Source organism: Helianthus annuus, chromosome 11 (assembly GCF_002127325.2).
Source record: "Helianthus annuus cultivar XRQ/B chromosome 11, HanXRQr2.0-SUNRISE, whole genome shotgun sequence".
In the NCBI taxonomy this organism is placed as follows: domain Eukaryota; kingdom Viridiplantae; phylum Streptophyta; class Magnoliopsida; order Asterales; family Asteraceae; genus Helianthus; species Helianthus annuus.
In genome coordinates this window covers 171502410-171516823 of record NC_035443.2, presented here as the reverse complement: position 1 = coordinate 171516823, position 14414 = coordinate 171502410, and the positions used below count along the sequence as shown (strand labels likewise).

General features: G+C 36.6%; 1 protein-coding gene across 2 annotated transcripts; it reads right to left on the bottom strand.

Moving 5' to 3' along the window:
- Nucleotides 1–10320: 10320 nt before the first annotated feature.
- On the bottom strand, nucleotides 10321–14187 carry LOC110894708 (putative HVA22-like protein g). 2 transcript variants are annotated; one of them, XM_022141935.2, is made up of 7 exons: nucleotides 14004–14186; nucleotides 13485–13542; nucleotides 13291–13389; nucleotides 12973–13029; nucleotides 12798–12861; nucleotides 12515–12718; nucleotides 10321–10867 (listed from the first exon to the last, which is right to left on the bottom strand). In XM_022141935.2, the coding sequence occupies exons 2-7, from the start codon at nucleotides 13514–13516 to the stop codon at nucleotides 10571–10573; spliced, it is 753 nt and encodes a 250-aa protein (XP_021997627.1). In that variant the 5' UTR covers nucleotides 13517–13542; nucleotides 14004–14186; the 3' UTR covers nucleotides 10321–10570. The 2 variants fall into 2 exon arrangements, with proteins under 2 accessions (XP_021997627.1, XP_021997628.1); XM_022141936.2 differs by lacking the exon at nucleotides 12973–13029 and having other exon boundaries at nucleotides 14004–14187.
- Between the last annotated feature and the right edge of the window lie 227 nt (nucleotides 14188–14414).

Genomic DNA, 14414 nt, shown 5'->3' with positions numbered 1-14414 from the left:
CGTAGCCGTTGGTTTTTATACTACGGTTTTACGCAACGTGGTGTGTCTATAAATCTTTAACCCGGCACGACCCGGGCTACTGAACGCATAAAAGAACATGTAAAACGTTCACAAGATCATTATGAATTTTCCCAAGTTATAAAAGAGTTTGTGCCTTGTGCATTCAAATCAATTTTAATAAACATTTTCAAATGTGTCAGTTGAATGTATTTACCAGTGTAAACTGACGTATTTTCCCCAAAAAGATTAAGTGCAGGTACCTAAACGTAATTGGCTGGTATTAGCTCCCTAGCGTCGGGATAAGCCTCGCAAGCTTGATTGCAGTATCTGATGGAACAATACTTTATCTGTATTTACGATCCACTGTGGATATTCAACTTCTGTAATACATTTTGATATTACAATCAGAGGCTGAAATTATATATTTATCTTATGCTTCCGCTGTGCATTATATAATTGTGTGGTTTGACTATATTGTTGCCAACATCGTCACGGTAATCCCCCACCGGGCCCACCGGTGAGACACGTGGAAATCGGGGTGTGACACCCGACTTGTTTCAAATCGTCAAATTCTCGTTCCAACACTCGAATCTCGTGTCGGGGACAGAACTCTCTCATCATGAGAGCTCGGAGCTCATCCCAAGTCTGTGTTAGTGCCACTTCAGCACCCCTATCACGCATCACTCCGTTCCACCATGTAAGAGCTCGCTTCTCAAATACGCTTGAAGCAAACTCAACTTTGCGCGCATTCGGACACTACACATGTCTGAATGTGCTCTCGATACTCTCAAACCATTGCAGGAGCGCGGTTGCTCCTTGTGACCCAGAAAACTTAAGCGGCTTCACAGAATTGAAGTTCTTGAAATTACACTGAGCATTATTGTTGTTGTTATTGTTGTTGTTGTATAACTCGTGGATTTGGGTCACAATGCCTGGAAGCACAGCAGCCATTTGTTGAGAGACAAGGGCTGCGACTTCCTCAGCAGTATAAGTTCGAGCATCGGTTTGAGTATTGCGTCGTGGAGGCATTGTCTAAAAAGGAAACATGGGAAATGAGTGAGGTTGACAGTTGGGAAAACAAAAGAGGCATTGAAAATATCGACACAACACAAGGAAGGCGATCATTTGTTCGTTACCTCGAACAAACAAACGACACGCAGTGACCAATCAAAGTAAATGGGTCAGTATAATGTATCGCGAAGACATGCTCGCCTATAAGTGAACACTCACCCCAAGAGTTCCCAGGTAACAGTGACTGGTCCGATAATGCGGATTTGTACGAACACTCTAGCCTTAGACAGAAAACTCAGGGTACAGGCATTCACTCTTCCAGTTTGCACGTGTTCACATTATTTATACCCAAACTTTGACATAATTTAGAAAATTCAGAAGGCACTTAAGCCAAAATGGATCAAACCGGAAGGGTTCAAAACCATACAACAAAGGGTTCAAAACCTAGTAATCAATCATCCAAGGATAGATGATTAATTTTCGAAGCGGATTCGTTATTGTGTTCTCGTTGTGGTTATCACCTAAGGATAGGTGACGGTATTGTCTTAAAAATTCTAAACACAAGTAAACTTGTGTTAGGGTCCTAAAGTTATAGTCTAGGTCAAAGCAATGCTAATAACCTAATTCCCTATAACCATTGGCTCTGATACCAACTTTTCTGTCACACACCGACCACGTTAAAACAACAAACCGTGGCGGAAACGTCGGGGAGTGTTGCAACAGAAATATTGTTTCCCAACCATGGTAACCAAGTGTTTTGTTTTATTGAATTATTATGTAATGTACATTGTCTTTAAATCAAAACAAACAAACTACATATTGTTTATAACTGTTTTTAAATCACTAAGGCCTCGTCCAGGTCCTATGTGACACAAGCTTCCTAGCAAGCAACATCAAGCAATACCACCTGAAACATATGTAAAAAGTAAAGTCAGCAAAGAAATGCTGGCGAGTACATAGGTTTTATGGGAGTATCGGATTCATGGCTCGTTAATATGTTGCAGTATCCCGTTAGACTACATGAGTCAAAATACAAACCTCGTTTAGAAAAGTGTATTGCAACATAATTAACCAACTCAAATCAAATTGGTTATAGTTTATAAAATCTCGTAGCCATGACTCTTAACTCAAAAACATTTGTTTTAGTTTAACAACTTGTAAACATCTCGTAAAAACTCGTTAAATAAACTCGTATGGTTTATATCATTTTGAAAACCTCGTTGTGCGACATCGTTTCAAAATCGTTTCCCCAGTGAACTAAATAATGACACACAATGTAATATGATAGAAGCACTTATATATAAGATGTACCAGCGGCGTATCTACCATGATTCTATCATACTACACTCGTCCCATTATCTATTCACTACCCAAAACCAATCGTTTAATTCGTCTAACTCGTTTCAAATCGTGTATCTCGTTTCAAATTGTTTAACTCGTCCCAAAATCGTATTCGTTTTAATAGTGAAACTACTTTTGGTCGTCTTGCTAACAACATTCAAACCTTTGTGACTCGTCTAACTCGTTTCTCGCATTAACAAACCACCAAAGGGTAAGTTAACAATAAAAGATTCGGTCGTTACCTACATAACCCCCACACATAACCATGGGTGTAGTCTGATAACGGGATTTGTCAGATCCTATGGTACCATAACCTAATACTGGTCGGCTTGATCAGAGCTAATGAATGTCATTTGTTATGTAAATACAACCAACAAGTCTTGTTCACCTTATTGAAATTGTTATTAGTTTAGTATAAACCATCGTTTTTGAAATCCTCGTTTAAACCTTGAAATTCGTTTTGTACATATGAATCACCCCAAAACAATTGAAAACAATAAAATAGGGGAACTATGTACTCACTTGAGATTGTAGGGTATCCCTGATTTTGTGAACTATCAATGCTCGGGCAATCAAGGAATCAAGTGGTACCTAGTATCGGATCGCTAGTCAAACAACAGACGCCTAAATCGGAAGATCGGAAAGAATGAGGTCTTGTAAACCAAATGAGTGTAGGAACTCATGTGATATGGTTTAACAAATCCTACATTCTAAATCGGAACCTAACCTAAGTGCTTTCGACCCATCGCGGCCCATTAAGGTAGCTTACACCAATTTAACGCGTCGTGCGCGCAAACGCGCGTTCGAGACGTCTAACTAGTCCTATGACAAGTATTATATGCCTAAACATGTTTAAATAGGTTGCATAATCAGTTTAGGTGACAAAAGTTAGGTTACATATGCTTAAGTCCAATTATGCATGAAAAGGGCATTTTGGTAATTTACCTAAGGCATATAATCTACCTATCATACAACTACTTAAACTCGGTGACCATAAGGTATAACCTCGGAAGGTTATTCCCTATGAAACTATGGTCACTAACCATGCTTGGTCGGATCCTAAAGATCGACCAAACGGGTCGAGTTCGAAAGTCTAAGCCGTGGTTTAGACCGCTCGACTTACGACTCTAAACAAGCACTAACTATTAGTGACGAGTTAAACATGTCAAAGCATGTTTAACCTACTGATTTGGTATCAAAACAAAGTGTTTTGATACCTAATAGTAGTCCCGTTGCAAAATGCGTGCTAAAACGCATTTTGACCGAAACTTTGACTCGTCACTGCACCTAGTCAACGTGGTAACCAATTGGTATAGTCACTAAGGACTATAACCAACGTGATTACGTTCACGTTGCGAAGTTCAAATGAACTTCTCGTTGACCAGCTCGTGGTCAAAGCTGAAAGTCAAACTATATTTGACTTCCAAGCTAGGAAAACAATAAAAAGAATGAAAGAATGCTCACAATGGGTCCTTGCTATCTTTTCTACAAGAAAACCAAGTTCCCAATCAGACTTAGAGAGCTCCTTACACTTGAGGGAGCCTTCCAAATCAGATGTAAAAGAGAAGAGAAATGAATGAGCAATGAAACAAGTGAAGGGATGGCCTATATATAGTTTTTCGCAACCGTTAGGATCATTTCTTGGAGAGGAGGCAATGATCCAAGCCATACAAGTGTCATAGGCTGATTGGGGGACTTGGAGAGCACACAAACCAGCCCCGAGTAATGAAAACCACCCATCAAAACCATCAAAATCGTGCAAAATGACCAGATTCATTGTTTCTGTCTGTCAGGCCCACGCGGCCCGCGTAAGATTTGGCTAAGGCTTACGCGCCCCGCCTGAGGAAGTTTGGCAGATTTGTCAGTTTTGGTCCCTGCAGCTTAGAAACTTGCATTTCGGCCCATTTTTGACACGTTTAAGCCCCGTTAACCTCATTTCAAGTCTCTAAAATGATGTTAAAGTATTGGGAACTCAAAACATGCTCAAAAATATCTCGTATGTCAGTTCGTTTGGTCGTACGGTTGCGTTGTTCGGTTAATTACGATGGAAGTCGTAATGAACGCAAAAACGATCCAAATTGAGCGACGAATGGAATTTTATCATGCCAATCACTAAAATATAATATTTTAATGAATACATAAATTTTTGGATGTCCGGATATATTCAGAACATAAGATATGCGCGAAAATGCAAACTTGTGCACTTTTTGACGCTTTTAGTCCCTGAATGACCAATAAGTTTATTTTTGCACACCAAACACCTCAAAGCCTATTTCTAAGCTATGTAAAGGATATTTAGGGCATGTTTAACTTATGATAAAGTTCCGGAATGTTCGTTACAGTACGAATCGGCATACTTTCGCAGTTTATCGAAATTAGTCCCTGTAAACGAATAAACTTGATTTCGACACACCAAACCTTCCAAAACTTATTTCTAAGTTATGTAAAGGTTATTTATGGTATGTTAAGCTTATTTCACTATCCCGGAGTGTTTGTCGCGTTAAACTGACTGCGTTTACACACCAGTTTGCGTATAACTTTCCAGAAAGCGATTTAGAGCTTGAAATCGAACGAGAATTGATATGTGCAAACGATACACATTTTTATACAAATTCCAAGTATGAAATACAATATTTCATTGATTTGGTATTTGTTCGATGGTCTTGGAGGCACAGATGTCACAATAGAATACTGTATATCCAATGTATTGTTCCAAGACAGACTTGTTTGTAATCTAATACATGTGACTGTAGTGTTATACATAGTAACATAGTGTATTAGTGTTTTAATAGACTTTAATGGTTTTGTATGAAATTGTAGCTGATCTAACCAATTTTATGTTGTTAAATAAAGTTTTTGTGGTGTTTTATGCATGTAGTGTGTCAGTCTCATATTATGAACAATAGAGTAGAGTCACATACCGCTAGTAACACGATCGGGCCTCTAAAAGGGTCATTCCTCTTCCGGTTCCATGCATTCGCCGTGCGATCTAAACAGGTTATCATGTAGCTGCTCCAATCAAAGCTCGATATTTTAACATTTGGGTCCACGCATCCCAAGAATCGCTGATTAACTGTGTTGCATGCGCTTATCTCCCCAAGTATAGTATTATACAACACCAACCAGTTCAATTCAAACACCCGGTCACTTGAAGTGTGTGTAACCATCATGTCCTTCAGCCCGAGTGGCGACACTTTAGTGTTATCATTGAATTGGTCCCTCCATTCTTTTACAACCGGATTGCTGTCCCTCGCTTTTATTTTTTCTACAATCTTTATACCCCCGTTTGGTATTCCGGATATTGTATTTACCAAATTTGTTGTGATCCGTAAACGGGTTTCGCCAAAGTTCAACACTCCTGCGTTATCGTCATAGTTGCTTGCCAGCCAATATGCAAGCCGCGTCGGTACATGTCGTATGTTGAAATTCAGCAATGTACCGAATCCCATTTCTATGACCTTCTTTTTTTGTGGTTTATTCAAGTTGTTGACCAATATAACAAGGTTCTCCGAAGACGTCTTCAGTTTAATTTTTGGCCCGGTGAAGGGCTCATATTTTTTTGATGGAAATGACGTTGGTGGTCTCGTCGACTTCCTCCTACTCGCTGTTGACTTACGTCTTTTTCCGTCGCATAGTTGTTGGTGGTCAACATTGTCGCGGACCGGCTGTGATTTGGCAGCTGTAACCCATATATTCACATCAGTTAGACTATATTTACAATGAAATGAAAAGACTGATTTGGTTACAAATTTTGTGTGCAAAGTTACCTGATTGATTTGTCATTGGTGGTTGCGTTACGAAGTCGTCGTCGGCTGTGTCACGGTGTGTTGAATCAGCTGGTGTAGGGTGTTTTTTTAAACTAAAAAAAACATTTGGATCATGTTATACTATGATCCCTATCATACGAAAAACACCGACATTTCATTTGAATTAATCAACTTCTTACCTTCCGCGAATGGTACCGGAAGCGGTGTCTCGAAGTCGTCATCGCTGTTTGCATCGGGTGCTGTTGTACCTGCAAATCAAACACATTTTGTTATTTTAAACCAGCAAATTACTAAAATTAAAGCATCGTATTTTTTTTTTGGTGAGACTTGGGGCAAGAATTCCGTCAAAACGTGATAGTGCATAACAAATTTCTAAAAGTAAAGTGTCCATCAAACCGTTTTTTACATGCGTAGTTTTCTATTTTACATATACCTTCTTGCATTACGTTATCATTATCCGAATCGCTTAACTGGATGCTTTGCCCAATTGTGTTATGGAATCCCTTTCCCATTTTGAATCTGGGTATTCGGCCGCTTCTCCGGACTAAAATTAAATCCTTTTTACAATTAGTTATCGAACCAGGAATTCCAAATTATATGCAATGATGTCACCATCAGACTTGTAGTGTTTTATGCAATAAAGTGATTAGACTTGTAGTGTTATATGCAATAAAGTATTCAACAGACTCCATCTACATATAACACTCTCCCAACATTATATTTGTAGTGTTTTATGCAATAAAGTGATTAGCAGACACTAACTACATCAGAGGTGTAGTGTTTTATGCAATATTGTCATTCACAACCACCATTTACATATAACACTATGACAGAATCAGCCTTATAGTGTTTTTTGCAATAACATAGTTTAGACTTGTATTGTTGTATGCAATAAAGTATTCAACAGACACCATCTCCATATAACACTCTCTCAACATCAGAAGTGTAGTGTTTTATGCAGTAAAGTAATTAGAAGACACCAACTACATCAGAAGTGTAGTGTTTTATGTAATAAAGTGATTAGAAGACACCAACTACAGAAGTGTAGTGTTTTATGCAATATTGTCATCCTCAACCACCATTTACATATAACACTATGACACAATCATACTTGTAGTGTTTTATGCAATAACATGGCTTAGACTTGTAGTGTTATATGCAATAAAGTATTCAACAGACACCATCTCCACATAACACTGTCTCAACATCAGAAGTGTCGTGTTTTATGCAATAAAGTGATTAGAAGACACCAACTAAATCAGAAATGTAGTGTTTTATGCAATAAAGTGATTAGAGACACCAACTACATCAGAAGTGTACTGTTTTTTTGCAATATTGTCATCCACAACCACCATTTACATATAACACTATGACAGAATCAGACCTGAAGTGTTTTATCCAATCAGACCAATTTAAAATAGAAACCCCACTAAAACCCCCTTCATTCTTGCATATAACACTGCAAAAGACCCTACATTTGTAAAACCCCCATTTAAAACACCCTTCAATAATCAAAACAGAGATAACACAGAACCGGCCGATTTAAAGTTCAACCCCTTTTAAAACAATCTTAAATCTACTTATATTACACTATCACCCCATCTACATCACACATAACACCCAATAAAACCCTTAAAAAACCCTAAAGTGCTAACCGGGTTGTTAACAACATCCCAAACTTCTATAAACACCATTGACAACCATGCACTGTACCGATCATCAAATCCCCAATAAAACACTAACCTGGTTTCGAAATTGTTGATTCTCGCTTCCTCTTCAAACCCGATGGCTTCATCGTTCCTTTTTTTGAATCCATAAAATCCTCGTTTGATTCTTGATTCTACTGTTAATAGAACAAGAATGTCATGTGATTAGTGAAATATAAAACACTTTAGTTCAACAGGAATTTGGCGTCGAACAATGTGCACCGTTTACCTATAAAACACTTCTATGTTTCCTTCTCTGTAGTTAGATTGACAGAAAATATACAAAATTTAGCTTTTACGGGAACGTCGCTTGTTTTTAGGAGATTGATAGGGGGTTTTGGTTGTGTAGGATCCGGTTACCATATTTGAAACATTGTAAAAGACACTATTGCCCTTCAATTTTACATAAGGCCCTTCTAATTAAAACACAATTTACATTTTGATACCCTGTTGATCTCAACCATTAGATCGAATATCGAATGGTTTAAAACACTTCTTACCCTTCTTACATTTTAGACACTTTTTACCATATCCCTACCCTCTATATATTTGTTATTAATAATATTAAAAGAAATATATTAAATAAATATAAATAAAATTTATGAGGTTAAAGAAGAAAATGTTATGTGGCATTATTTGGAGTCTTTTATTATAAGTTAGATAAGATATTTAAGATCAAAAGCTTCATTATCCTCCAAATACTACAGAACAATACACCATATGCATACTACAGATTAATACACTGATGCTCCGATACGTTGGTGGTTTGATCGGTGATACAACTGTTGAATCCAGAGGTTTTGTTTTAGTGAACTAAACACACTTACGTCTTACCAATTCAGAGGTAGCTTTTAATGAAACCATTAAGAGGTAAACAAACAACCCCTAAGTCAGTCTGTGACGAGCGGATTATGTGCTAGATATATAAGGCATACATGGAGAGTATAGTTGTATAGAATTACGAGATAAGAATGAGACAAGTAACACAATGCTACAAACTATGTGAATGATCATAAGTTCATAACATATGCTTGCATTCGAGGTCAGTGTCCATATTTATAAGGGAAAATTGGTTTTTAATAAACCAACCTTTGCCCAATTGGTAAATAATAATCCAACCTACAGAATTGGTATATAATAATCCTACCTATCAACATGTTGGTACTCAATGAACTTCCGTTAGTTTTTTTTAACTGAAGTTAGTTTTTAAGTTTTATTTATTACACAAACAGTCCCTGTAGTTGTAATTTACTAGTTTTAACTATGAGTTAATAGCCAAAATGGTCCCTGAGGTTAATAGCCACAACACCGCCACCACCACCACCGCCGCCACAGCACCGCCACCACCACCACCGCACCACCACCACCACCACCATCGCACCGCCACCACCACCACCACCACCGCAAAAGCGAGACGGAATCAAAAGAATCAAGAGAATCCTTGTAGAGTTCAATCTACGACGTCGTCTGGTCCCAAGTTGCCGGAATCTTCACCGTTGTGTAATCTTGAACGCTTTTTGGAATCTGTGACACCTTCTGTTCCTGCTCAACGTCTGTCTAAGGTATCTACCAATGTTAATATAATCATTTTGTTTAATGAAATTCAGTTCAGTTGATTCATATTTTAGAATTTAGGAACATGGTAATTTAGTTGACTATGAGATAGTCTAACTATTTTTGTTGTTAGATTTGTTATTTATAAGAAATTCATATGTGAAAACTAATAAAGCTTCAGAGACAGATTTTTAATAAAATTTGATTAATGATGAACAGATTTTACACTTAGTGTTGTATTTCTATTGTTAGTTTAAAGTTAGGTGAGCTGTATGATAAGTTTAGGAGGAGTAAATATGTTACATTATGATTTTTATCGAATTTGGTGATTTATGGGAAGCTTTCAAGGAGTGGAATAGTGTTCAGTTTGGGTGGTGAAAAAAAAACGTTGCGGTGGTGGCGGTGCGGTGGTGGTGGTGGTGGTGGTGGTGGCGGTGCGGTGGTGGTGGTGGTGGCGGTGCTGTGGCAGTGGTGGTGGCGGCGGTGCTGTGGCGGCGGTGGTGGTGGTGGCGGTGTTGTGGCTATTAGCCTCAGGGACCCTTTTGGCTATTAACTCATAGTTAAAACTAGTAAATTGCAACTATAGGGACTGTTTGTGTAATAAATAAAACTTAAAAACTAACTTCAGTTAAAAAAAACTAACGAAAGTTCATTGAGTACCAACATGTTGATAGGTAGGATTATTATATACTAATTCTGTAGGTTGGATTATTATTTACCAATGGGGCAAAGGTTGGTTTATTAAAAACCAATTTTCCTATTTATAAGTAACAAACATGTCATTACTAAGGTATAAAAACTGTTGATCTTTTGTGTGAAGGGAGAATCTATGTTGTATGTATAGTGTTTTAATAATAAGTTTACCTACAAAATAACATTCTATTCTATTATAACTAAAATATATGGATGGTTTGTAGTAATATAATTATATAAATAGTGCATAACTTTAAATTTTATAATATTATTAAAAGCAGTAGATGCAACTGTTATGTAACATTGTAAGATGCCAAGGGTAACTTTGTACAAACACGTCTTTTTATGGTCAATGAAGAAAGTGACCAAAGCTTCACATGTGCTAGTCACGTGATCCCAATCTTTCAAGGCTAACATGACTTGATTGTTGGTTTAACTGACTATCAAAAGTTAGCTCTCCTAATTATTAGCATCTTAAAGAAACAATGAACAATGCACTCATAGTCCCCTCGATTTTTTGAACCTTAGCCAAACAGGTTCTCGTTGACCCGAATTCAAACCGGGTCTACTCGGTGATCCAGGAATATTCAAACCGGGTCTACTTGGTGATCCAGGAACATGCAACTCCTCCGGATATACTGGTTGGTGGTGACTAACGTTTGGTAGTGGTGGAGCTGTGGGAGCTGTCGGCACCCACCTATCTTCAGCCTGATCGGGTCGAGGAACCACCGGTGGAGCAACCGTAGGAGGTGGTGGCGAATGTCCCGCCACAGAGTTTTGATGGTTTTGCAACACCTAAACAGAACGGAACAACAAATGAAATTAGTGGTTCAAATTATTAAAACTACTATAAAGAAGCAACAAAAACATGCAATAGAACTTGTACATTGTGCTTTATGAGTTTTTCAAAAAAAAACTTGATTTTTTACTTTTAGTCCAAAGATTTTTGCCTTTTGCACATTTAACCCTACACAATTTGTTTTTTTAACTTTAACACAAAACTTTCATTATTTGCAATTTATAATTTCACAACTTTTGTCGCTTTTAGTTTTCATCTTTCGCAAATTTTCGTTTTACGTATAGTTCTAAATTTTTCGAGTTAATACGACGCAACGTACGACTGTGGTTCAACTTTTTTATGTTTTGTTTCAAATTTTGCAAGTTAACATGGCGCAACGTGCATGTGTGGTTGAACGTTTTTACCTCTATTTTTTCATGTTGACAGGTTCGTCGCAGCACGCATATCCTGGGTCGAGTCAGTGTTGGTGGTCGATGACGGTTGTGTGGCATTAGTACTATTTGACACTGTTTTACACCCTGCCGCAATGCGGGGTGTGCTTTGGGGGTTTTCAAAGAAAAAATAGTTATGCATGAGGTTGTTGTAACCTTGGCTTTGGGGGTTTTCCAACAAAAATTGATTTTTTTTTTTTACATTCCACCCAAAGGTAGTTCATAAATTATTTTTAACTCAAAACTATTTGTTTTTTTTTTACTTTTAACCCAAAACTTTTTTATCTTTTGCAATCTATCCTCATAACTTTTTTTTACTTTCAACTTTAATCCTTTATAGTAGTTTTCATTTTCCGCAAAATTTTCGCTTTATGCTTGGTTCTGAATTTTGTGACTTAACACATCGTAACGTGCGTCTTTGGTTTAACGTTTTTACGTTTCGTTCTAAATTTTGCGAGTTAACACGACGCAACGTGCGTGTGTGGGTGAACGTTTTTACATCGTGTATTTTTTCCCTGTTTGACAGGTTTAATATAACGTACGGGTCCTAGATCGACTTAGTTATAACTAAAGAATCCCCGCCGCATTGCGGCGGGTCGGAATCCTAGTTTGATCTCAAATGCAAATTTCTTTTTATCATTCGACCACACCAACTAAGTGTTCGGATAAGCTTATTTTATAAAAAAGCTATTGGTTTCGTTTATTATTATTACTATCTTGCGGTTTATTCGCGTGGCATGTAGCCATACACGTACAACAAATGACCTAAATTTTAAGTTAAACCTAGGCTCATAGTCGATCCAAACGAATACTTGTAGTATCCAGTTGGGTGAATGTAGCACCCAACTGGATTTGATCTAATAATAGCCAAGATGAACCGGAACAACCATAATTTGTAGAATCCGATTGGATAATTTCCATCCAATTGGCTCTACCAATGACTTAAAAAAACCAACACAAACAATGACTGTAGCCAGGGGCGTAGCATAGTGGTTTGGGGGGGGGGGGGGATTCCCCCGAGCTTTTCGCTTAGTAGCGGAGAGTATGTACTTTTCGTATATAAATTTTTGGGTATATACGTTTTCGACCCCCTGGTCGGAAATCTCAAGCTTCGCCACTGACTTTAGCCTCTGGTTGGATCCCCATATCATCTTCTTTGGTTTTTGCTATGGGATTTTTTTTTTTTTTAAATGAGAAGGGAAAAAATGGTACCTCGGATCTTGGCCTCGAAGGTTTTGAAGTCAAGTAATGAATGATTTCAAAAAATCTAGTTTGTCCCAACTCCGAGGAATTGTGCCAATGGTAAATCGCCACATCCCACGCTTTCGCCCTCATTTCCCTTAAACTTCTTTCTATATCGGTCTCATGTCGTGCTACAAACGGTCTCAACATGGCATTATATACATATCCTGTTCCCTAAAACACCCATAAAAATTTCCATTTTAGAAACCAAAAGCGGTAACATTTCATATAAGGAAATATGGTCATATTTTACCTTAGTTTTAGGATACCATAAGTAGATGATGAGCGCTAGCTTCATCTCTCCATACATCGGTAACCTACGAAACATTTTTCAAACAAAAGACTTACGGTGAATTCTCATGTTAAAACATGCATACATACATTACATCATCAGTAAGCGATTAGCATAGATAATCTACGATACTTACCATGAAACGAATATATCACCTATTCTTTCAAAAACTGTAAGAACCGCGATGATGACCCTGTGAAATCATAGCCAAAGAACCAAGATTCAATTATTGAGACAATAAATCAAGAGTTTGACCTTTTGAAAAGTCAAAGTTTGACCATGATTATTCTTTGAATAAGATATGTTTCTTTATCTTATCTTTAAGATTAAGACATCAACAAGAAACTAATACCTTATCATGGAACATAAATGTCACAATCATTAATCAAAACAAAATGGGTTTGATCTAATCCCTAAAAGATAGTTGACCAAACAAGCAAATGGTCAAACTTACCAATATTGACACCAAAATCTCAATTCTGCATTTGGTGCACTATGCTTCTCAATGGTTTTAAAACACTCAAAAGCTGGATATGCATATCCAAGAATCAACCTAAAACCATAACCAAACACCATTAAATTTATAAAAAAAAAAAAAAAAAAATCCCAATTTACCTAAAATTAGATTCACAAAAGGAAGATGCTTACACAAGACTGTTTATGATGAGCTCACCCAGCATCTTCTTCCAAGATTCTACAAAATTAACTGCAAAAAAAACAAAAAAAAAACAAAAAAAAAAAACAAAAAATACTAAAAATCAATTTTAATCATTATTATCAAAGATAAGAACTTTTTGCAAAATTAACTGCAAAAAACAAAGTAAAACACTAAAATCAATTTTAATCATCAATTATTGTGGAATCTTGAATAAAGTTATAAACTTTTTTGCAAAATTAACTGCAAAAAAAGTAAGTAAAACACTAAAATCAATTTTAATCATCATTGTATATGAAATCTTGATTAAAGTTATGAACTTTAAGCAAGAATTAACCTATCTGGATTAACAAATCCAATCAAATCAAATCTGATTTAAAATTGGAATTAATTAGCTCCAAAATAACTCCAAATAAGCAGAATAAAAAACCAATGTTGTTAATAATTAGAATAAATAGATCTTTAATGAATTAATGGAATCTTGATTCTTGATAAGCAAGATGAACATTTACCTATTAAAAAGTGGAACTTTCGATTGATGCTTTCTGGGATTTGTAAAAAGATTTATGAAAGTAGCAAAATTGATAAGATTGTTGTTGTTTGTCTGCAACAATGGCGACTGTGTGTTTGTGTGTGTGTGTGTGTTGAAGGGGTAAAACGTAGAAGAGAAAAAGGTGAATGGGTATTTGTTTGGGAAGGGTGAAATTCAGAATTATTTAATGGTTTTCATGGTTAAAGTTAAAGATAAAATATTTAAATATTTAAGTTAGATTCTTTTGTTTGTGGATTTGTGTTTCTTGATTAAAATATATAATTTTTTTTATTTACGATTTGTTTATATATTTATTTGATGGTGATTTTACTACAAAGACTTGTTTAGTTGTTAGTCAAATGGAAAAAAGAATGTAAAGTCAATGACTATC